The sequence below is a fragment of the Solanum stenotomum genome, chromosome 11, assembly GCF_019186545.1.
Source record: "Solanum stenotomum isolate F172 chromosome 11, ASM1918654v1, whole genome shotgun sequence".
Taxonomy (NCBI): Eukaryota; Viridiplantae; Streptophyta; class Magnoliopsida; order Solanales; family Solanaceae; genus Solanum; species Solanum stenotomum.
In genome coordinates, this window is record NC_064292.1 from 42,253,581 (window position 1) to 42,279,127 (window position 25,547).

Consider the following 25,547-nt stretch of genomic DNA (forward strand, 5'->3'; position numbering starts at 1 on the left):
GTGCAACAATGAATAAGCTAGATTATTTTTTAGTTTTGTAATTATAATTCAAAAATTACGTAATTAAAACTCTTATTATAAAGTTATTATTATTATTATTATTGGTTAAGCTTTTTCACTTTTTTTCTTCGTGTATATAAAGGGGCACACTTCCTATATTTGCATACCCCATCCTAAAACCCTTTGTTTGAGTGTGTTAACAAGAAAGAGATGGCTGGTGAATTTAGCTCCCTCTTTCACAAGATCAAGCCTTATTTGGCTATGGTATCTTTGCAATTTGGGTATGCAGGGATGTATATTGTCACCATGATGTGTTTCAAAAGAGGAATGAGTCATTGGATTCTTGTTGTTTATAGACATGCATTTGCCACCATTGCTGTTGCACCCTTTGCTATCGTTCTCGAAAGGTCTGTCTATCTATCTATCTATCTATCTATCTATCTATCTATCTATCGTTTTTATTTTCTTTCTGGTCGATTGCTTCATCCATAATACGTCCGTAGTAGAATTATGGGGAGATATATATAGAGAGAGAGAGAGAGATTGCAACATCAAGAACAGGTCTTTGTGTTTCTTGTACTTGCTTGAATCACAACCATATTTTACCACATGTCTAATTTATATTTGGTGTTGAAGTACCTAATGATTTCATTTAAAATTTTAAGGTATTTATATAAGTGAGATATTTGCATGTTCTAATACCATGTTGAATGTTTTTGATGGAAAATTTTAACATGTCAAATTAAAGAGAGTGCATTTTAAATCTCTAACGTCCCAATTTTTAGAAGTAGACGTAAATTTTGACACATACCTTCTTTTTGCTTTGATTTTGTATGCAGGAAAATAAGGCCAAAGATGACACTCAGGATCTTTATTAAGATAGTGGCTCTTGGTTTTCTAGAGTACGTACTTATTTTAAACTCAATTTACATGTGAACAAATTACTATAATTAATTTTATATATATATACTCCAAAATATTTGTTAGTAATTTTCTTTCATGAAATAATTTAATTGTCTATTATTCAGTCATGCAAACGCATGAGATTCTAATGTCACTTTTTCTTAATTAATTGTACCATCTTTTCTTCATTTCACCATGCATAAAATTGAATATAGAAACATCGTATAAAATTGTTTAACTTTTTTCTACGAGATCTTGTTTACTCTTAAAACGTTTAACTAATATTTAAAAACATTTGGTTAAAGGATTATACTATAAATTCTACAACTTTTATAGCTTCACATCACCCTAAACCTTAGCTTATATCCTATCCTACCCTACCCCCCCCCCCCATAATAATATACTTATAGTTTTAATTTTCCTATGTTTTTTAACTAAATCTTTACGCCAGTAGAAGAGATTCAATAAAATTAATTATCACACTAAACGGAATAAATTAAAAGTCGGCTGTTTTTATGGTACGTTTTTTTTTTTGTTAAATTTAGCACGTAAAACATATTTTGGTGATAGAGTAATCACTAATCATATTATTCTTAAAGGTTAAACAAAACAAATTAACTTCATTAAATAACGTCGAAATAATTGCTAATCATTTCGAATTAGCTAGAAAACAAATTAATTATGTTTAATTTATTTGAAAATTTTAAGTACTAGAGACAAAAATAATAATGTTTAACAATATTATTCTATTTGAGGAATATTGATCAAGAATATATGTATGGCATCTATAGTACTACTTTTAAAGCATAAACAAAATGATTCCAGAAAGATATTGTTTCATGGAATAATTTTAAACTTTATTTTTTAATTATGTATAGATTAACATATAGTAATAATTATTTATACTTGTAAATAAAAATTTAAAATAAATATAATTTCAGGCCAGTGATTGATCAGAATTTGTACTATTTGGGACTGAAGAGCACAACTGCAACTTATGCATCTGCCTTTGTTAATCTCCTCCCAGCAGTAACCTTTATTCTGGCTGTAATTTTCAGGTATTATTTTTTTTTTAATGTGTATCAATAATATTAAATTAATCTTTTAATTATTGAAATAAAATAATATGGTAGTTGATTGTACAAGTAATAAGTTATAAAAAGTATGACCTCACATAAGTAAAGTTGTTGCTTCCCACTTGGAAAGCAATGATATTTCTCAAAAAAAGTTAGTGGTTGCTTATGCAGTTATGTTATATGATTATTGACACATTATAGAGATTGTGTTACTATAGAACAAAATAACGTCAAAAAATAGTACAAACAAAATCACTATTGAAAAATCAGGAATTAGCGATGGACAAATTATATAGCTAAACAACAGAATCATAGTTAGTTCAATTTTTGTTAGTGAATATGAAACTCATGAATTTTTTTTCAATATTTTTTGGTTATGGGTAGAATTGAGAGAGTAAACCTGAAGAAAAAATCAAGTATGGCAAAGGTGATAGGAACAGCAATAACAGTGGTTGGAGCAATGGTGATGACTCTTTACAAAGGGCCAATGTTCAACCTGGTCCCACGTCACGGTGGCGCCCACCATGAAGCCTCAGCCGCGACCCCTGAGAATTGGGTTGCCGGAACCATTGAGCTCATCGCTTGCATTGTTGGTTGGTCCGGTTTCTTTATCGTTCAAGTAAGTCAAGGAACTCTAGTAACTCTGAATAGTTGTTTACACAACGAGTTACATTATCATAGTGTCAATATTGACATGTCTATTTTACTCAATTAAATATTATATTAATCTTTTTTTTTATGTATATATAGTCGATGACACTGAAGGAGTACCCCGCGGAGTTATCTCTAGCAGCATGGGTATGTGTGATGGGGGTAGTGGAAGGTGGAATTGTTGCACTTATAATGGAACGTGATTGGAATGCTTGGGTTATTGGCTTTGACTCTAGGCTACTTGCTGCTGCCTATTCTGTATGTTTTTTTTTTCTAATTAGTAAATTAATTTATATCACTTATATAACAAGTGTGATTTAATTAAGATTCTAACACAATATAATTTGTATGTTTTTTTAGGGTATTGTATGCTCAGGAATTGCATATTATGTGCAAAGTGTGGTTAATAAAGTAAAAGGCCCAGTATTTGTGACAGCCTTTAGCCCATTAAGCATGGTCATCACTTCAGTTCTTGCTGCTATTATCTTAGCTGAGTCGGTCCATCTTGGAAGGTACAATATTTATTTTGTCTCAACATATCACTAGTGATTCATTTTGATATTTATCTAATAATTATTTTCGCGACAATTTCAGCTTAATTGGAGCAATTATCATAGTCATGGGACTATACTCAGTGGTGTGGGGCAAGAGTAAGGAAGGGAAAGGCAATGAAATCACTAGCAAAGATCAAGAATTACCAGTTGTGGACATCAAAGAAAGATCAACTATTGTTGATGATATTATTGAGAAGAAAACTCCAATCTTCCAAGAGCATTAACATGACCAAAAAACAAAGAAGATGTTGTATCTTTAAATCTGTAATTTTAATTTTTGACTTGTTGCAATGTTAAATTTTCTAAGTGTTGCTGTAAAACAATGCACTAATGTTGTGATCAATTGTTGCTTGATGGAAGGGGAAAAAAAAGTGTAATCTACTTTTTGTGTAAAAGTTAAGGAGTGGTATCTCCATTTGGGAATGAAAAATGAAAATATTTATATTATGTACCTCAAATACTTTACATTCATTGTTTTGATATTTCAAGCATATTGTCGCGCTCCAAATCTAGAGGAGCATGTCATCGATATCAAAAAATTTAAACGTGCGCCAAGCGAATGAAATAGATGCATCTCTCCATCCATCATGATTCATGAAATATGTAATACATCCGTTTAATTGAGCATAACTTTAATTTAATTAGAGATTTGTATAGACATTGCAAGATCATAACTTTGCAAGGTGTACATCATAACCTTTAACCACTTTTTTGAAAAGTGGATATCCTTTTGTTTTTTAAATTCATCCAAAATATATACTAACTTGTAAAATGTGACCACAATTAGGTCCTTTACACACAAACTTGGCATATACTCTTTGGATAATAACCCCGCATCATCAAAATATATATCACTATTAAGTATTAATTGCGGAATTTCAGATCACTATGTTATATTCATTGTAACATTATATATATATGTGATTCATGAAAAGTGGATGTATATGCAAGATCATGATAATAAAGGGAGTTCAAATGTCACACGAATATGCAAGTCTCTTTCAAAATAATGCTCTTTAGGCCACCAACTTCTCAAGTAAACAGATGGTTTTTAATGTAGGATACAGAGTGATGTAACAACAAATAATCAATTCAAGTTATATATAGTCTATCAACTAGGTCCCAACTTAGATTACACACATATAATCATTTGTTCTCAATAACTGAATCACCATATACACCCAACCTATGCACATTGCACACTTTATGTAATAAATCATTGTTCAAGCATAGTCAAAAGAGACTAGTTATATTCTACCTCGAAAGCTTAACATACGTGATACGAGCCTTCACACAATCACATTTCCCTTCAGAAACACCTCGAAAAAGCTCCCTATCTATCAAAATCATACTCTACGTGAGTTTATAAGTCTATCTACATACGTGTTGGTATATAAAATTTTAGTTCAAAAATCAAGTAAAAAAAATCAACTTTGAGCCCCTGAAGTCAATAATGAAATCCTATTTCAAAATCAATTTTCAAAGGATCTTAAAATGAAATTTTATTTCAGATTGAAAAGCCTCCGGATTGAACAAACGCAACTTGGCACCATATATCATCAACATAACAAATGCCTCCAAGTTTGAATTCGACCGTCAGAATTTATTCAAAACCTATCAAAGATAATTAATAGTGCAAATCAATCAGTGATCCAAAATTGGTTTGACCAAATATTGACGATGGTCAATCCTAAACTTTTCAAAAGCTAGATATCAATTCAATGGTCCAAATCACTCCCGAACGCCTCGGGATTCAGGTAAACCATCCAATTAAGTTAGAAATCACTCTTCCAACCTAGTGAAATCATCAAGACTGAAATCCAACTTCGTTAATCCAAAATGTTGACCTTGAATAAACTTTTCAAACTAAAAAACTTTTCTAAAACACATTTGATCACCTCGGAGATTGTGTCACTCATCTCCGTAAGTCATGAATAGCTAAAGAAAGTTATGAGGAGGGTTAAATATGAAAAAAGAGATAGCAATCACAAAACAATCATAAGGATCATTATAGAAGTAATTTGGCAAATTAAACTCAAGTTCATTTTTACCATAGTGATAATGAAATCGTCGAGAATAGAGAAACTGTTAGCAAGCTTATATATGTTTTAGCTAACTTGGTATCTTTGTAAGCGTCTAAAGTTTCGTCCCTGAAATACAGCAAACGGAAAAGGAAAATAGCAAGCAAACAACAGTATTTGTATTTGAATTTATGTGAAGCAATCTTTATAAAATCTTCAAGAAAAGATATGTAATTCCCTGATTCTTCTCTTCACGGATGTTCTTGCTTTGATGGAATACTTGCGGCTCAACACTTGGAGCGAAGACTTCTTTGGATGTGGAAGACTTGCAGATCACCACTGAGGAGCAAGGATTCTTTATGTATTTCTCTGTGTATGTTCTTTTTTTTCTTCTTTTTCCTTTTGGTCTTATGAAGACCTCTTTATATATAGGCCTGAGCTAGGGTTTTAGGGATATTTTCGTCCAAGCAATTTTGGTCCTTGGGCTTGAAGAACATGAGTTGGGCTCGTCTTGTCAACTTAATGGACTGACCCAAATGTAGTTTGGACTTTATTTAAATCATATATTTTGACTTAAATATTAATTCGACTTTATTAACCAGTACTTTGACTTGGTCAATATATCATGAATTTATGGATTAATCCAAAATTTAATATAAATTTATCAATAAAATTTCACTGTCTACAAATGCCCCTTGCTTCGAGGCTTGTTGCAGTGTCCAACTTGTTGAACCTTTAAAGACAAGGCTTGAAGTATTCGTGAAATATATTTTTTTATGGAGTCTTCCAAAACATTCCATAGTTGATTCCAATGGAATTTTTCATAACTTGATTCCAATGGAATTTTCCATAACTTGATTCCTATAGAAACTTACCATAATTTGGTTCCTAGGAAAATTTACCATAATTTTATTTCAAATATGGGTTTTCCATAATTTGTAGGAACATAATTTATGTACTTTTGATTTCTATAAATACACATGCTCTTACAATGGTTGATTGTCAACTTGAGGCATACCAAACTCAATTTTCATTACTTTTTTTCAGCACAGCACGCCTGCGGTAGAAAGTTCATAACTTGTTGTAGAAACATCGAAATCATGATTCGTTTGATGTTCCAAAAACTAGACTCAGAGGATTACGACATATCCGAAATTCAAAATCAAAACCCTTCTGAATTGATGGAAATTAATTTTTGAAGTTTGCTATCGAATCTGTCTTTTTTCTAATAGCTCTATGCAGTCTCGCCAAAACGTCTCTATCTTGGTGTAGAAGATTCTCAATGACAAACGACTTGATTCTATAGAAATTAGACATCAAAGTCTACAACATATCCAAAAATCAAGGTAAAATTCTTCATTGATTGATGAAAAATAATTTTTTGAAGTTGGTCTTCAATTCTGTCATTAGTGTTTTGCAGATTTGTGGAGTCTCACCAAAACGTTTGTATCTTGGCGTAGGAGAGCTCAAATGGAGAGCGATGTTAGGACCAAAAATAAGCAAGTGTAATGCGGAAGTTAGCAAAGAAAACCTCGAAAGACCACGAGTAAGAAGACAAACGAGAAAGAGAAACACACCAAAAAAGACAAATTTAACGTGGTTCGGTCAATCGACCTACGTCTACAAAGGATATGAGCAATCCACTATAAATATGATAGTACAAAATATAGAGAGAAACAACCTCAATTAATTGACTCGGAATACAAGGAGGTACACAAAATTCTCCTCCATAACCGCAACTCTTAAAACCTTAGGACTACATTGTGAATGATGATTAAGTTAGAAAGAACAAACATATATTTGTAGAGTCCTAACAGCTTTCCTACAAGAAAAGGACTAGTCAAAATATTAAAACAATTTCCCTATTTATGGTAAGAAATCAGGGCAAATAAAATCCAACAAATCTCTCCCTTGGCTTGAATTTTTGACAAAATAAATTTCTCAACCTTCTTCACATAATCTTTAGGATCTTGCATCTCTTCTCCATAATCTCCTCCATCAAAACTACGTCTTGACACAGAGAACCTCTCTGAAATAATTTCTCCAACAAAAATCTTTATTACTGTAAAAAAAATTGCGGTTATAACTACACCCGCCAAGATGAACACCCATCTCTAACATGGCTCCATCATTGAATCATGACTCTGATACCACTTATTAGGACCGAAATAAGCAGGTGTAATGCAAAAGCTAGCAAAGAAAGTCTCGAAAGACTATGAGTAAGAGGACAAACTAGAAACACACCAAAAGACACAAAGATTTAACGTGGTTCGGTCAATCGACCTACATCCACAAAAGAGATGAGCAATCCACTATAAATATGAGAGTACAAAATATAGAGTGAAACAACCTCAACCAATTTACTCGGAATACAAAGAGGTACACAAAATTCTCTTCCATAACCGTAACTCTCAAAACCCTAGAACTACATTGTGAATGTTGATTAAGTTAGAAGGAACAAGCCTATATTTATAGAGTCCTAGAACTTTTCCTACAAGAAAAGGACTAGTTAAAATATTAAAACATTTTTCTAAAAGAAAAACCTATTTATGGTAAGAAATCAGGACAAATAAAACCCAACAAGCGACTCGATTCTATAGAAAATAAACTCTTAAGTCTACAACATATCCAAAAATCAAAGTCAAAGTTCGTATGGATTAACCAAAATTGATTTTCTTTAAGTTAGCGATCAAATTGACTTTGGACAACATTCATGAGTTTACTTCTCTGCATCTTCGCCGAAGATCCACATATTGATTTGATTGAGAATTTTGTCTCATCTACATGGAGAAAGAACAAAAATCTCTTAAGTCAATATAACCATATTCATCATGACGAGCGCGAGAGCATATGACACAATTTTCACCATGTCGACTTGAAGCTTCGTGCAATTGGCACCGTGAGACACATCACTTTTTTTGTAGGTTTACGATGGACTGAAAACAACCTCAATATCATACCATAAAAATGAGGGGTAATCCATAATTGACGAGGAACCACTTGGTGCATCTTCGTCTGTATTTGCGATTTTGACGACGAATCATACTTGGTGCAATATTTTAGTAATTGTGGCTTTGGTGGAGATGAACCACACTTCATGCATCTTCTTTTGTAACCGTGAATTTGACGACGAACTACATTTGCATTTTATTTTGCATTTGCGGCCACACATGATGCATCTACTTTTGTAGTTTCAACTTTGATGACGAACCACACTTGGTGCCTCTTCTTTCGCAATTGCGGCTTTAGCAACGAACCACACTTAGTACATCTTCTTCTACAATTGTAGCTTTGATGACGAATCATACGTGGATCATCTTCTTTTAGAGTTGTGGTTTTGATGATGAACCACACATGAAATATCTTTTTTTTTGCAGTTGCGGCTTCGACGACGAACCACACTTGATGAATCTTCTTTTGTAGTTTCAACTTTGATGATGAATCATACTTGGTGCCTTTTCTTTTGCAATTGCGGCTTTAGCGATGAACCATACTTAGTACATTTTCTTCTACAATTGCGGCGTGAATCATCTTCTTTTAGAGTTGTGGCTTTGATGAAGAACCATACATAAAATATATTATTTATTTTTTTGCAGTTGCGCCTTTGACGACGAACCACACTTGATGCCTCTTCTTTTGCAGTTGCGACTTTGACGACGAACCACACTTAGTGCATCTTCTTCTAAATTGAAGTTTGGCGACGAATCACAGTTTATGTCTCTTCTTCTATAGTTTTGACTTTGCCGAGAAAGAGATTTTGGTGTAGTGTGTCCTAATTCTGGAGAACAACTACTTGTCACATGATCAGCTTCACAAATTAGACTTCAAAATATGCCCTCATGCCAAAGATAGAGGCTCACTTACGACTTCATCAACCCATAAAAATATTTGAAGTGATGATGTTTGATGAAGAGGTGATGCGAACTTAATAAAGACATCCGAGACGAGTTGACAAATCACTTTTTGATGGTTAATTTTTTTTCTACTTAGACCTTTTGTATGGGATGATATGTCCATTTTTTTCATCCCTTCCTTATGATGTGTAAAAACTCTTGCAATTTTGAAGTAATAAAATGTATTTACTTTACACTTCAATGCAAAACATGTGAGTTTTTTTTTCTAATTTGTCTAGGCCACTTATTTCAAGGTTTTCAACCTATTGGATTTTTTTGGACCATATATATTTAAACTCGTGAGGGACAAAAGTAACAACTTGAAGATTTAACTCATTTTCATGGAGCTTTTTTGACTTGAAGACTTGACTCACATTTGAGAAGCATCATGATTTGAAAACTTAGCTCGAATTTGAAGAGCTTCAAAACTTGAGACCTAACACGAATTTGATGAGCTTCATGACATGCATTTTAGACTTGTGCATCGAGAAGCATTTTGACTTGAAGATTTTGTTTGAATTTGATGAGTTTTGAGAATTGAAGATTCTGCTCGAATTTGAGAAACTTCTTGACTTAAAAACTTAGCTTGAATTTGATGAGCTTCACAACATATATTTTTGACTTGTGCGGCAATGAGCATTTTGATTTGAAGATTTTGCGTGAATTTGATAAGCTATGAAACTTGAAGATTTTTGCTCAATTTTGAGAAGCCTCGTGACTTGAAGACTTAACTTGAACTTAACGAGCTTCATGACATGAAGATTTAGCTCGAATTTGATGAGCTTTATGCCATGAAGACTTGGCTCGAATTTGAGGAGCTTTGGCGCTTGAAAATTTGGTTTGAATTTGATGAATTTCACGACATATATTTTAGGCTCATACGTCAAGGAGCATTATGGCTAGTAGTTTAGACTCGTACGTCAAAGAGCATGTCAATTTGCATAGACTTTTCAATTTCGATTTCGATGAAAACTTGTCCTCATCCTCAATTTCAATTATATTTCCTTTGTAAGTTTCGAAGTTGGACAACTCTTGATCTCCATTTGAAGTCATACTCAGTTTCATATCATGAGCATGTGTTGCTAGTTCTTCAAACATTTTAGGCTTTATGTCTTGCAATATGTAACGAAGATCCCAATGCATACCTTGGATGCATATTTCGATCCCAGAAGTTTCACTAAGACGATCTTTGTAGTTAAGACTCACACTCCTCCAACGATTTATGAAGACTTGCTCCTCAGTGGTGATTTGCAAGTCTTCCGCATCCAAAGAAATCTTCGCTCCAAGTGTTGAGCGGCAAGTATTCCATCAAATCAAGAACATCCATGAAGAGAAGAATCAAGGGATTACATATCTTTTCTTGAAGATTTTATAAAGATTGTAACCTTCGCATAAATTCAAATACAAAAATTGTTGTTTGCTTGCTATTTACCTTTCCTGTTTGCTGTATTTTAGGGACGAAACTTTAAACGCTTACAAATTGGCACGCCCAGTGGGACAATCTATACCCTCATATCTTCTCTTCCAGAAAATAAAAGGTCAAAAACACTGAGATGACTTTCAAGAAGATCAACTCAAAATATGTATCTACATCCGCATCTGCATCTAAATCTGGATCTGCATTCGTATCCGCATCAGCATCCGTATCAGCATCTGCATCTGCATTCGCATCTATATCTGCATCTGCATCTGCATCTACATTCGCATCTACATCTGCATCTACATTCACATCTACATCTGCATCCGCAAAAAATGATGGATCCAAATTATGCATTAATGTGGAAAACATCCTTGATGTTACTATGGGAATCATGGGACCTGTCACAAGGAACCAAGTAAAATTGCTAGGACAACAAGCCTCCAGAGTGCCATCCGAATTTGCTATTGTTTCGTCTCCAAAAGGTGTAAAGTCTCCTGCAAAAGCCGCAAAAGAAGAATCGCTGAAATGATTGAGAGGATTCTTGCCCAATTGAACCTATCTATATCCAAAAAGTCCCTCGCTTCAGCCGATAATGATGTTTTAAGTAGGGGATCTACCCCACATAACATGTTTGCATCTCATGTTTGAAAAAATCAATGTTATTCTCCATCACCTACGATGATAATGCACATGATGGTGGTCGAAACTTCTACCATAGAAGAACAACTTGTAAATTTGACAAAAGCATTTGAAGGTCTATCAAAGCACATCAAAGGTCAAGACGTCCAAATTACCAAGTTGACAAACATGATGGAGAATAAAGAGAAAAGAGAATCCACCCAATTATGTGAAAATCTTCATGAAACTCTGGAGAAAAGAGAGTCCTTAATGGATTGACCCAAATGTAATTTGGACTTTATTTAAGTCATATATTTTGACTTAAATATTAATCCGACTTTATTAACCAGTAATTTGACTTGATCAATATATCATGTTTTTATGGATTAATCCAAAATTTAATATGAATTTATCCATAAATTTCACTGTCTACAATCTTTTCTAATAAGTTTTTATCTAAATGTATGATATTAATCTCTTCAGAGTTTTATTATGTTTAGAATATGAACATAGGAGAGATCAAAATGTATGAAGTACAAAGTCTATTACTAAAAATAACTTAAAGCTAAACTACATGAAAAATATCAAAAAAAAAAAAAACTTCTTGTGAGTTACTCTATATCGCAGTTTTTGTACATGTCTGGACTAGGTCCTTGAAGATGTTGAAAATGTTTTGAAAGTAGAGATGATTCAAGTTCTATTGTTCATTAATTAGTATTTTTTTGATAGATTATTAATCACAAATAATTATTTGCGAGATTTCTCTAATAAAAAGGGGAATGAATGGTAAGAAATTGCCTATTGAATTAGAATGAGTGGACACATGTACGATCAGATAGATAAATTGAATTGTGACAGTCGACTTTTATAAAAATATGTGTCCTCTTGAGCATTTTCATTAATAATAATAATAATAATAATAATAATGTTGTTCTAGAAATAGAAGGAGAACAAAATTGATAAGTTTTTTAAATAATTAAAGAACTATAACTGATAAGTGTATATTTAAGGGGTCAGTTTAAATCGAGATTATTTATGACATTTTCTCTCATAAGCTATATGTCAAATTGCATAAAATTGGGGTGTTGATTGCAAAGAGTAGCAAATTTAAGGGTGCAAAAGGCAAAGGGGCCGTGAAATTCACACTTTTTCGGTGGGGGTAAGAAGACTGAGAAGAAGCAAAGCAGCAATGGCAGCTGGACTTGCAATCGGATTTAGTGCTGTTAGGCCACCATTAAAGCAAGCACTAGGAGTGAAAATCCTCAATTATCAAAAGAGCAAATGGGTCTTTAGCCCTTTGGCTTTTTCATCATCTTCTTCTTCTTCAACGTCAAGAAAGCTAATACTCTATTCAAAGCCTGGTTGCTGTTTGTGTGATGGCCTCAAAGAAAAACTCAATGCTGCTTTCTCTCTTTCCAGTCCCCATTCTCTACACGACGTTCAATTACAGGTTGTAGGGCAACTTTGCTGTATATGAACTTCCCTCAGTGTTTTTTTGAAGTTTGATTTTTTGGGTTTTGACAGGTTAGAGATATAACTAGCAATCCTGATTGGGAGAAGGCTTACCAATATGAAATACCTGTGTTGGCTAGAGTGCGTCCTGATGGCACTGAGGTTAGATTAGCTTTACATTGTTGTATGCTACTTGTGATACTGTTTGGACATAATAATTGTGGTAACTTTTTATCATCTTCTGAGTGCAACTCATTGTACTAATTTTAATGTTGGTTTCAAAGAAAAATTGGGAGTCTATTAGTAGGGCGCTAGGAGAAGATGAAGGAAAAGGGTTGCGAGAACATCCTTTTTCTTCCTCTTCTTTCTATCACTTAAAACCAATCAACCCTCCACGGAATGTACTACTTACCGGGATTTGTTTATCTTGCATGCAATACATGATAAATTCATCAAATTGTAGAGATAACTTTCATCATGTAGTTGTGAACTCCACACAAGTAAGGACCCGTTTGGCAATAGATTTCCCAAGTAATATTTGGAGAAAAATTTGGCAAGTAGTGTTTGTCCATATAATTTGTCATTATTTGGCAAATATCCCAAATTTCCAAATACTAGTTTTTTCTAGTATTTGGGCCAAATCTCATTATTTGGGATCTTTTAAAAATTGAAATTTTACACCAAACTTTTATCCTTTACAAAAACACCCTCTATAGTAGTTGTTTGCGTTGTATTACATAATTTTTTACGTGAACACCAAAGTAGTGATGAAATATTCAATGAATATGAAAGTGATGATATGGTTGTTGATGAAAATGATGAACAATCGGCTCAAGGCTTTGTCTACTTCACGATGTATGGAATGATGCTTGTTGCACTCACTCCAAACTACCACATTGCTCCAGTATCATGGACACTACTTGTTATTTGATGCAACGAAGATCCAATTGACTTTGTAATACAAACTTATGGTTAGTTTTGATAGTTTTTAAAACTTATGGGTATAAATCATATTTTTCTAAAAAAGTGAAATATGTTTCTCAAATACTATGGCCAAACACATGGTGTAATTTCACCCAAATAATATTTGCCAAGAATATTTGAAAATCTATGGCCAAACACTAGCTAAGTGTGGCGCTGGATCACCTCCGGTATGAAATGATCCAGTATTTTTCAATAGTAGGTTGGATTGACATATGTGGCTACTTAAAGTTTCATGGTTTGGTATGAAAATTAGAAAAGAAAGAGGGGAGCTTTTTCTGCAGAGCTTTAGAAATGAAAGAGCTATGGCAGAGCTCAGCCCATGGATGGCTTGAGCAGTGGAAGCACCAAAATCTCTCCAATGGCTTTCATGTGTGCTCTTAAATTACATTTTTTTTCAATTTATTCCATCTAACCAGTAAAAAGTAAAAAAAAAAAAAACCATTATTTGATTTATCCAACAGGAAACAATCAAAGATAATATAGAAATTTTTAATAAATGGTTATCTAGCAAACAACAGCTACTTGAATTGGTTGAGTGGTCATTCACATGTTATTCCAATGGAGTTTCATTGGTTCTCAAGAGTGTTAACTTCACTAGGGATGACTAAGACTTTTTCGACAAACAAAAGAGTGTTGTATTTTGGTGAATGTTGAGTCTTGCTTGAACAAGAATGATAAGAAGGCAGAGAGATAGAAGAGATAGGTGTGTATGGGAGGCATGAAGTCCATTGGGTGGTGGATCTTCCAGTATCCAGAACATGAATAGAAGTAGTTTCTTGAATCCTAGCTTACCATCTCCTTAACTAAAAATAACCCTTTATCATTATATAAAGGGAAAGGGGCAAATAAACTCCCCAACTTTGTTTCTCCTCTGCTGTCACACATGAGTTAGAAATTCTAAATCCTACTTTTATAAGGGAAGAGAATAATGGAGCGGTGTCATAATGGAAGAACATCAGATGCCATGAAATTGGTTCTTCCTATCATTGATAGAGATCTGAAATAGAAGAAGTAAATATAGTTTTACAGTCATTGAATAGTGCAGGAGATTGAAACCAATTGGATAACACATCTCTTGTAAATCTTGTAGCTTGTATTTTGATTGAGATCTAAATTTTCATGCGGTTTTATCGATAAAGAAAAATACATTCGCATTTAAGTGTGCTACATTGTACCACTTGTTGCAGTGACTCCCCAAGTATCTTTATACTCCATTTTCTTCATCTCTTGATAAGTTGTAATATAAGCCATATCTGTGTACTGAGAGTTTGTACACCTGTGCACTCAGTAATATTATATTTAAACTTTTGAATATTGTAACTCATGGACTGCAGTTCCCTCGAAATCAGAAAGTGGAGAAGTTTTGGTACAATTAGTTAGTACGCCTTTTCTTTTCAAAGAGAGGACTAGGCAAGATCCATGAGTTTGGAGTTATTCAGCTTACCCATCTNAAGAAAACTCCAATCTTCCAAGAGCATTAACATGACCAAAAAACAAAGAAGATGTTGTATCTTTAAATCTGTAATTTTAATTTTTGACTTGTTGCAATGTTAAATTTTCTAAGTGTTGCTGTAAAACAATGCACTAATGTTGTGATCAATTGTTGCTTGATGGAAGGGGAAAAAAAAAGTGTAATCTACTTTTTGTGTAAAAGTTAAGGAGTGGTATCTCCATTTGGGAATGAAAAATGAAAATATTTATATTATGTACCTCAAATACTTTACATTCATTGTTTTGATATTTCAAGCATATTGTCGCGCTCCAAATCTAGAGGAGCATGTCATCGATATCAAAAAATTTAAACGTGCGCCAAGCGAATGAAATAGATGCATCTCTCCATCCATCATGATTCATGAAATATGTAATGTATCCGTTTAATTGAGCATAACTTCAATTTAATTAGAGATTTGTATAGACATTGCATGATCATAACTTTGCAAGGTGTACATCATAACCTTTAACCACTTTTTTGAAAAGTGGATATCCTTTTGTTTTTTAAATTCATCCAAAATATATACTAACTTGTAAAATGTGACCACAATTAGGTCCTTTACACACAAACTTGGCATATACTCTTTGGATAATAACCCCGCATCATCAAAATATATATCACTATCAAGTATTAATTGCGGAATTTCAGATCACTATGTTATATTCATTGTAACATTATATATATATGTGATTCATGAAAAGTGGATGTATATGCAAGATCATGATAATAAAGGGAGTTCAAATGTCACACGAATATGCAAGTCTCTTTCAAAATAATGCTCTTTAGGCCACCAACTTCTCAAGTAAACAGATGGTTTTTAATGTAGGATAGAGAGTGATGTAACAACAAATAATCAATTCAAGTTATATATAGTCTATCAACTAGGTCCCAACTTAGATTACACACATATAATCATTTGTTCTCAATAACTGAATCACCATATACACCCAACCTATGCACATTGCACACTTTATGTAATAAATCATTGTTCAAGCATAGTCAAAAGAGACTAGTTATATTCTACCTCGAAAGCTTAACATACGTGATACGAGCCTTCACACAATCACATTTCCCTTCAGAAACACCTCGAAAAAGCTCCCTATCTATCAAAATCATACTCTACGTGAGTTTATAAGTCTATCTACATACGTGTTGGTATATAAAATTTTAGTTCAAAAATCAAGTAAAAAAAATCAACTTTGAGCCCCTGAAGTCAATAATGAAATCCTATTTCAAAATCAATTTTCAAAGGATCTTAAAATGAAATTTTATTTCAGATTGAAAAGCCTCCGGATTGAACAAACGCAACTTGGCACCATATATCATCAACATCACAAATGCCTCCAAGTTTGAATTCGACCATCAGAATTTATTCAAAACCTATCAAAGATAATTAATAGTGCAAATCAATCAGTGATCCAAAATTGGTTTGACCAAATATTGACGATGGTCAATCCTAAACTTTTCAAAAGCTAGATATCAATTCAATGGTCCAAATCACTCCCGAACGCCTCGGGATTCAGGTAAACCATCCAATTAAGTTAGAAATCACTCTTCCAACCTAGTGAAATCATCAAGACTCAAATCCAACTTCGTTAATCCAAAATGTTGACCTTGAATAAACTTTTCAAACTAAAAAACTTTTCTAAAACACATTTGATCACCTCGGAGATTGTGTCACTCATCTCCGTAAGTCATGAATAGCTAAAGAAAGTTATGATGAGGGTTAAATATGAAAAAATAGATAGCAATCACAAAACAATCATAAGGATCATTATAGAAGTAATTTGGCAAAATAAACTCAAGTTCATTTTTACCGTAGTGATAATGAAATCGTCGAGAATAGAGAATCTGTTAGCAAGCTTACATATGTTTTAGCTAACTTGATATTTTTGTAAGCGTCTAAAGTTTCGTCCCTGAAATACAACAAACAGGAAAGGAAAATAGCAAGCAAACAACAGTATTTGTATTTGAATTTATGCGAAGCAATCTTTATAAAATCTTCAAGAAAAGATATGTAATCCCCTGATTCTTCTCTTCACGGATGTTCTTGATTTGATAGAATACTTGCGGCTCAACACTTGGAGCGAAGACTTCTTTGAATGCGAAAGACTTGGAGATCATCACTGAGGAGCAAGGATTCTCTATGTATATCTCTGTGTATGTTCTTTTTTTTCTTCTTTTTCCTTTTGGTCTTATGAAGGCCTCTTTATATAGACTTGAGCTAGGATTTTAGGAGTACTTTCGTCCAAGCAATTTTGGCCCTTGGGTTTGAAGAACATGAGTTGGGCTCATCTTGTCAACTTAATGGACTGACCCAAATGTAATTTGGATTTTATTTAAGTCATATATTTTGACTTAAATATTAGTCCGACTTTATTAACCAGTAATTTGACTTGGTCAATATATCATGAATTTATGGATTAATCCAAAATTTAATATGGATTTATCAATAAAATTTCAAATGCCCCCTGCTTCGAGGCTTGTTGCGGTGTCCAACTTGTTGAACCTTTAAAGACAAGGCTTGAAGTATTCGTGAAATATTTTTTTTATGGAGTCTTTCAAAACTTTCCATATTTGATTCCAATGGAATTTTTCATGACTTGATTCCTATAGAAACTTACCATAATTTGGTTCCTAGGAAAATTTATCATAATTTTATTTCAAATATGGGTTTTCCATAATTTGTAGGAACACAATTTATGTACTTTTGATTTCTATAAATACACATGCTCTTACAATGGTTGATTGTCAACTTGAGGCATACCAAACTCAATTTTCGTTACTTTTTTTTTAGCACAGCACGCCTGCGGTAGAAAGTTCATAACTTGTTGTAGAAACATCGAAATCATGATTCGTTAGATGTTCCAGAAACTAGACTCAGAGGACTACGACATATCCGGAATTCAAAATCAAAACCCTTCTGAATTGATGGAAATTAATTTTTGAAGTTTGCTATCAAATCTATCTTTTTTTTATAACTCTATGCAGTCTAGCTAAAACATCTCTATCTTGGTGTAGAAGATTCTAAATGACAAACAACTTAATTCTATAGAAATTAGACATCAAAGTCTACAACATATCCAAAAATCAAAGTAAAACTCTTCATTGATTGATGAAAATTATTTTTTTGAAGTTGGTCTTCAATTCTATCATTATTGTTTTGCAGATTTGTGGAGTCTCACCAAAACATTTGTATCTTGGCGTAGGAGAGCTCGAATGGAAAGCGATGTTAGGACCGAAAATAAGCAAGTGTAATACGGAAGCTAGCAAAGCAAACCACGAAAGACCATGAGTAAGAAGACAAACGAGAAACACACCAAAAGAGACAAATTTAAAGTGGTTCGGTCAATCGACCTATGTCCACAAATGAGATGATCAATCCACTATAAATATGAGAGTACAAAATATAGAGAGAAACAACCTCAACCAATTCACTCGGAATACAAGGAGGTACACAAAATTCTCCTCCATAACCGCAACTCTCAAAACCCTAGGACTACATTGTGAATGCTGATTAAGTTAGAAGGAAAAAACTTATATTTATAGAGTCCTAACATCTTTCCTACAAGAAAAGGACTAGTCAAAATATGAAAACCTTTTCCTAAAAGGAAAACCTATTTATGGTAAGAAATCAGGGAAAATAAAACCCAACAAATCTCCCCCTTGGCCTGAATTTCTGACAAAATAAATTTCTCCACCTTCTTCACATAATCTTTAGGATCTTACATCTCTTCTCCATAATCTACTCCATCAAATCTACGTCTCGACACAGAGAACCTCTCTGAAACGATTTCTCCAACAAAAATCTTCATTACTGTCAAAAAGGTTGCGGCTATAACTACACCCGCCTAGATGAACACCCATCTCTAACATGGCTCCATCATTGAATCATGACTTTGATACCACTTGTTAGGACCGAAATAAGCAGGTGTAATGCGGAAGTTAGCAAAGCAAACCTCGAAAGACCATGAGTAGGAAGACGAACTAGAAACACACCAAAAGACACAAAGATTTAACGTGGTTTGGTCAATCAACCTACGTCCACAAAGGAGATGAGCAATCCACTATAAATATGAGAGTACAAAATATAGAGAGAAACAACCTCAACTAATTCACTCGAAATATAAGGAGGTACATAATATTATCCTCCATAATCATAACTCTCAAAACCCTAAGACTACATTGTGAATGTTGATTAAGTTAGAAGGAACAAGCCTATATTTATAGATTCCTAAAACCTTTCCTACAAGAAAAGGACTAGTTAAAATATTAAAACATTTTCCTAAAAGGAAAACCTAATTATGTAAGAAATCAGGGCAAATAAAACCCAACAAGCGACTCAATTCTATAGAAAATAGACTCTTAAGTTTACAACATATCCAAAAGTCAAAGTTTGTATGGATTAACCAAAATTGATTTTCTTTATTGACTTTGTACAACATTCATGAGTTTACTTATCTGCATCTTTACCGAAGAGCCACATATTGATTTGATTGAGAATTTTGTCATCATCTACATGGAGAAATAACAAAAATCTCTTAAGTCAATATGACCATATTCATCATGACGAGGGCGAGATCATATGACCTAATTTTCACCATGACAGCTTGAAGCTTCGTGCAATTGGCACCGTGAGACATATCACTTTTTTTGTAGGTTTACGATGGACCAAAAACAGCCTCAATATCATATCATAAAAATGAGGGGTAATCCATAATTGACGAGGAACCACTTGGTGCATCTTCGTTTGTAGTTGTGATTTTGACGACGAATCATACTTGGCGTAATATTTTAGCGATTGTGGCTTTGGTGGAGATGAACCACACTTCGTGCATCTTCTTTTGTAACCGCGACTTTGACGACGAACTACACTTGCATTTTATTTTGCATTTGTGGCCACACATGAAGCATCTACTTTTGTAATTTCAACTTTGATGACAAACCACACTTGGTGCCTCTTTTTTTGTAATTGCGGCTTTAGCAACGAACCACACTTAATACATCTTTTTTTATAATTACGGCTTTGATGACGAATCATGCGTGGATCATCTTCTTTTAGAGTTGTAATTTTGATGACGAACCACACATGAAATATTTTTTTTTTGCAGTTGCGGCTTCGACGATGAACCACACTTGATGTCTCTTCTTTTGTAGTTTCAACTTTGATGATGAATCACACTTGGTGCCTCTTCTTTTGCAATTGCGGCTTTAGCGATGAACCATACTTAGTACATCTTCTTCTACAATTGCGGCATGGATTATCTTCTTTTAGAGTTATGGCTTTGATGAAGAACCACACATAAAATATATTATTTATTTATTTACAATTGCGGCTTTGACGGCGAACCACACTTGATGCCTCTTCTTTTGCAGTTGCGACTTTAACGACAAACCACACTTAGGCATCTTCTTCTAAATTGAAGTTTGGCGACGAATCACAATTTATGTCCCTTCTTCTGTAGTTTTGACTTTGCCGAGAAAGAGATTTTGGTGTAGTGTGTCCTAGTTCTGGAGAACAACTACTTGTCACATGATCAACTTCACAAATCAGACTTCAAAATATGCCCCCATGCCAAAGATAGAGGTTCACTTACGACTTCATCAACCCATAAAAATATTTGAAGTGATGGTGTTTAATGAAGAGGTGATGCGAACTTGATAAAGACATCTGAGACGAGTTGACAAATCACTTTTTGATGTTTGATTTTTTATTTCTACTTAGACCTTTTGTATAGGATGATATGTCCATTTTTTCATCCCTTCCTTATGATGTGTAAAAACTCTTGCAATTTTGAAGCAATAAAATGTATTTAATTTACACTTCAATGCAAAACATGTGAGTTTTTTTTTTCTAATTTGTCTAGGCCACTTATTTCAAGGTTTTCAACCTATTGAATATTTTTGGACCATATATATTTAAACTCGTAAGGGACAAAAGTAACAACTTGAAGATTTAACTCATTTTCATGGGGCTTTTCTGACTTGAAGACTTGATTCGCATTTGAGAAGCATCATGATTTGAAAACTTAGCTCAAATTTGAAGAGCTTCAAAACTTGAGACTTAGCACGAATTTGATGAGCTTCATGACATGCATTTTAGACTTGTGCATCGAGAAGCATTTTGACTTGAAGATTTTGTTTTAATTTGATGAGTTTTGAGACTTGAAGATTCTGCTGGAATTTGAGAAACTTCTTGACTTAAAAACTTAGCTCGAATTTAATGAGCTTCATGACATATATTTTTGACTTGTGCGTCAATGAGCATTTTGATTTGAATATTTTGCGCGAATTTGATAAGCTGTGAAACTTGAAGATTTTTGCTTAATTTTGAGAAGACTCATGACTTAAAGACTTAGCTTGAACTTAACGAGCTTCACAACATAAAGATTTAGCTCGAATTTGATGAGTTTTATGCTATGAAGACTTGACTCGAATTTGAGGAGCTTTGGCGTTTGAAAATTTGGCTTGAATTTGATGAATTTCACGACATACATTTTAGGCTCATACATCAAGGAGCATTATGACTTGCAGTTTAGACTCATACGTCAAAGAGCATGTCAACTTACATAGACTCTTCAATTTCGGTTTCGGATGAAAACTTGTCCTCATCCTCAATGTCAATTATATTTCCTTTGTAAGTTTCAAAGTTGGACAACTCTTGATCTCCATTTGAAGTAATACTCAATTCCATATCATGAGCACACGTTGCTAGTTTTTCAAACATTTTAGGCTTTATGCCTTGCAATATATAACGAAGATCCCAATGCGTACACTACAAGAAGTTTGATTATCAGTGACAAATTATTTTGTCACTTAAAGATAATATTTCGTCACAAAAAAAATTTTATGACGAAAAAAATTTCGTCAGTCTTTCGTCTCTAAACGTGGGTCACTAAAAGTTTACAAAGATAATTTAGTGTTTTGTTGCTAAAAAGATTCTATTAACTACAAAAAAAAAAATTCGTCTCCAAATATGTAGCATTTATGACGAATTTGATCGTCTTAAAAATCGTAAAATTTTGTAGCTAGAAACTCATATCGTCACTAAAAATATGTTTAATACTGGCAAATTTTATTTGTCCCTAATTATAAATTTAATTAGTGACGATATAAATTGTCTTTAAAGCTATGCATAATTTGTAGTTAAAAGAGTGTTATTACGTCACTAAAAGATATTAATTTTGTGGCTGAAAATTAGTTGTGATATATTATATACGATATTAATGACGAATAATTTATCTCTCTTTATGGTATTAGTGATGAATAATTTGTTTCTCTATATTGTATTACTGACGAATAATTTTTCTCTCTATGTTGTTTCAATTAGATACATTTAAGTTAATTTTTTGCTAAAAATATAATTATGCTATCAATATGAAGGCTATTTGAGAATAAATTAGTTTTATCACTGAATAAAATTAATTTGTGACAACTAAAACATTAGTAATATGATTTACTTTTTATAGATAAAGAATACCATTTTGCATTGCGACCAAAATATGATTTTTAAAATTATATAAATATCCAAGGATAAAATTATTTATAACAAATTGAATGTATTTAATGTTTTATAATAGTATTATTTAAATATGTAGTTAAACTGTTTGCCATTAATTACATGTATACTTCAATTTTTAAAAGTACATAGCTTTTGTAAATAAATAAATCAAAAAAAAAAAAAAAGAGGAACATAATACCAAAAATCCATACGAAACTACATAGTAATTACATTTCTAATTATTCAGGGATAACATTTGAGTACAAATTCATTGAGTAAATCAAGGGAAATCACTCAAAAAAAAAAGACCTAGATGAGGTACGGGAACGATGATAAATTTAAAAAAGATAAAAGTATGTAGTTTCCTCGTCTATTCGTGCTCTTTTATCTAAAATCTTCACTCATTGAGTCATTTTTGCACCTTTATGGACCTGTGTGAAAAAAAATATAATTTAGTATATACTTTTTGAAATCATAATTTAAACAAAATATAATTCTAAAATTAACATTAATTAGTGAAACAAATAATAGAATTAAAAAACTAGTTAATTTTATACAAAATCATTAACTATTCGATTATCACAATTTATAAACACTTATCTCCTTACCAAGATAATATCAAGAGTTCTTCCATTAAGATAATCCTTGTAAGGAGTTGAATAATAACTTCGTGAATAATGGTTCCTTATGCTAACCAAAGAAAATATTTTGTTTCTTATAGAGCATGGTAAATATTGGATGGACATCAATTTAAAAATAGATAGGAAAAAGAAGATTGAGAGAAAATGCAGAGAAATCTCTTTTATTTTGAAAAAATGTATTGCATTTGAGTTGGACTTGGATAGTTAAAGAGAGTGGGCAAATTTTGATTATTTAAAATGAAAAGAAAGTTAGTGGGCAGTTCCTTGTGCCGTTATGCGTGGTTTACTGGATGGAAAATTGGAAATGGGTGCGAGGGGGAATTTACACATTGAAAGTGGAGGGAAAAATTAAATTGAAAGTAAAATTTGTTATTTTCGTTTCCCTCTAATAATTTCGTATAAAATATAAAATATATTCTCAAAGTTATAATTTCTTTCACTTGATGAATTTCAATTGAATATTAAAACTATATTTTTATCTTTGTTTTTTTGTATTATGAATTATTTCAACACTTCTTACCTCATAAATTTTATTTGGTCAAAATGTGAAGCACATTGAGAAATAATTTTCTACGTGAACGGACTTAATATTTAAATAATTGTATATATTAATTGTAAGTGTCCACAAGTTTTTATATTTGAAATTGAATAATTTTTAATGATAATATTAAAATAAGTTCAGGTGTGTGAGACTCGCGCAATCAGAAAAATAATTGGAGTGTGGTAAAACGAATATGAACCAAGCTTAAGATAATGAGTGTCAATTTCGTCCCTCAAAATCTTAGGTGTGACATTAATGTTTAGTGTAAAATTTATTTATTCGGAGAATCAGATGAATTTAATTGAAAGAGATTTAAAGTAACATAATTAATTCAAATGATATAAAAATTTTGAATTTTTTTTCTTCAAGATGGGGTTAAGAAAGGGATTATGAGATGGAGAATCAAATTATCACAAACAAGGTAAAAGTTCAAATAACCAACAAACTAAGTTACTTATATTATCCAAAATCCTGAATATGTAATAGAAGAAGTGAAATAATAATTTAATGGATAAACGAAACAATTAATAAAATCAAAGAATGAAATAACAAAAGAGGAAAATTTTGATTCGATCTCTTGAATCAAGTGGCGAATATTTCTAAAGAACATTGTTGAATAATATCTTGATGATAAGTCAGATATGTTACTGTCATTGGATCGGGGGGTTCTTATAGGATAAACTACACTAACCATTTTCTTTAATAGTTCACACATTTCAATCATTCATTATAAGATGAGATTGTGATTTCTTACCGGAATTAAATGAAATTTAGAACCTTCACATATTATTCATTTTAATGGAAAACTTACATAAATTTCACTAGTTTATGAGCTAATTACTTAGATACACTCTAGTTTATAATATTATGAATCTTATAAGATTTTGGTGCGTCCATATATTTCCATATACATGGATCTTGGGATACATTGGGTCAATTTGGTGTAATTTATTCTAAATACACTATATCCAAGTGGATTAACATATATCTTGGATACATAAACGAATCCCGCTTGTCTCCCTCCCATCTCACTTGCCACTCTCCTATTTATCTGGGATACATGAGTAACTCCCTTCCATTCTCGCTCGATTCACTCACTATTATTCTAGTGTATCTGGTAGATACAACGCTATATATAGGTGTATATATCTTCCTCAAAAGATGGTAGATTATTTGAAAGTATTGGAAGAATAAGTATATGCGGTATGGATATATATCTAATAAGGTAGTTTTTCCTTTTCAAAACTATAGGTTAGTTAAGTAGATATACTAGCTATGTTTGCTTAGATATGCAGTTTTTCCTATATTTTTCGTAGCCAATAATTACACTATTCATCAACTACGAAATTAAAGTTGTAGTCAATTGAAAATTCTATTTTTTTGTGACAAAAATTATTTTGGCTAAATTGTAGGTTAAATAGAGACAATGATATAATTGTCACTAATTGTTCAAATTATTAGTGACAAAAAATAAGGTCACAATTAAAACATAAATTTTATGGTTAAATTCTTCAATGATTAACTACGATTTATAATTCGTCGCTATGGTATCAACATAGTTTTTGTGACGAAACTATTTTATGTCCAAAATTTAATTAATTTTAGGATATAAAATGATTTGTCATATATTGGGTACTACTTCATTTAGTGACAAAATAATGTGTCACTGATAAATTTAGATTTGTAGCTAATAGTACTCAATAAATGGCGCCAACTTATCTTTTGGAGGGAAATTATAGTGGACAAAACTTAGCTACAAATATTTGTGTTTCGTCACTAAAAGTATGTTCCTCATGTATT

General features: G+C 32.5%; 2 protein-coding genes across 4 annotated transcripts in view; both read left to right on the plus strand.

Moving 5' to 3' along the window:
• LOC125843617 (WAT1-related protein At4g08300) lies at window positions 1-15,271 on the plus strand. Of its 3 annotated transcripts, none has more exons than XR_007444054.1 (8): window positions 1-407; window positions 840-902; window positions 1,845-1,961; window positions 2,364-2,598; window positions 2,730-2,888; window positions 2,991-3,142; window positions 3,225-3,555; window positions 15,203-15,271. XR_007444054.1 is itself a non-coding variant. In XM_049522765.1 (8 exons), the coding sequence occupies exons 1-7, from the start codon at window positions 211-213 to the stop codon at window positions 3,406-3,408; spliced, it is 1,107 nt and encodes a 368-aa protein (XP_049378722.1). In that variant the 5' UTR covers window positions 1-210; the 3' UTR covers window positions 3,409-3,430; window positions 15,079-15,271. The 3 variants fall into 3 exon arrangements, 2 of the variants coding, with proteins under 2 accessions (XP_049378722.1, XP_049378721.1); XM_049522765.1 differs by having other exon boundaries at window positions 3,225-3,430; window positions 15,079-15,271; XM_049522764.1 differs by lacking the exon at window positions 15,203-15,271 and having other exon boundaries at window positions 3,225-3,625.
• The window catches only part of LOC125843629 (uncharacterized), a 22,592-nt gene continuing 9,330 nt past the window's right edge, over window positions 12,286-25,547 (plus strand). Inside the window, exons 1-2 of the mRNA XM_049522781.1 lie at window positions 12,286-12,586; window positions 12,661-12,750. Of these exons, the coding sequence (XP_049378738.1) occupies window positions 12,326-12,586; window positions 12,661-12,750 (351 nt within the window). The 5' untranslated portion in view covers window positions 12,286-12,325. The remainder of the gene's footprint in view (window positions 12,587-12,660; window positions 12,751-25,547) is intronic.

Bases quoted from the DNA above. Each gene is read 5' to 3' on its own strand.
- LOC125843617 (XM_049522765.1), top strand. From the start codon at position 211: ATGGCTGGTGAATTTAGCTCCCTCTTTCACAAGATCAAGCCTTATTTG. The intron at 903-1,844 runs GTACGTACTTAT...ATATAATTTCAG, and splicing joins GTGGCTCTTGGTTTTCTAGA to GCCAGTGATTGATCAGAATT. The intron at 2,889-2,990 runs GTATGTTTTTTT...ATGTTTTTTTAG, and splicing joins TACTTGCTGCTGCCTATTCT to GGTATTGTATGCTCAGGAAT.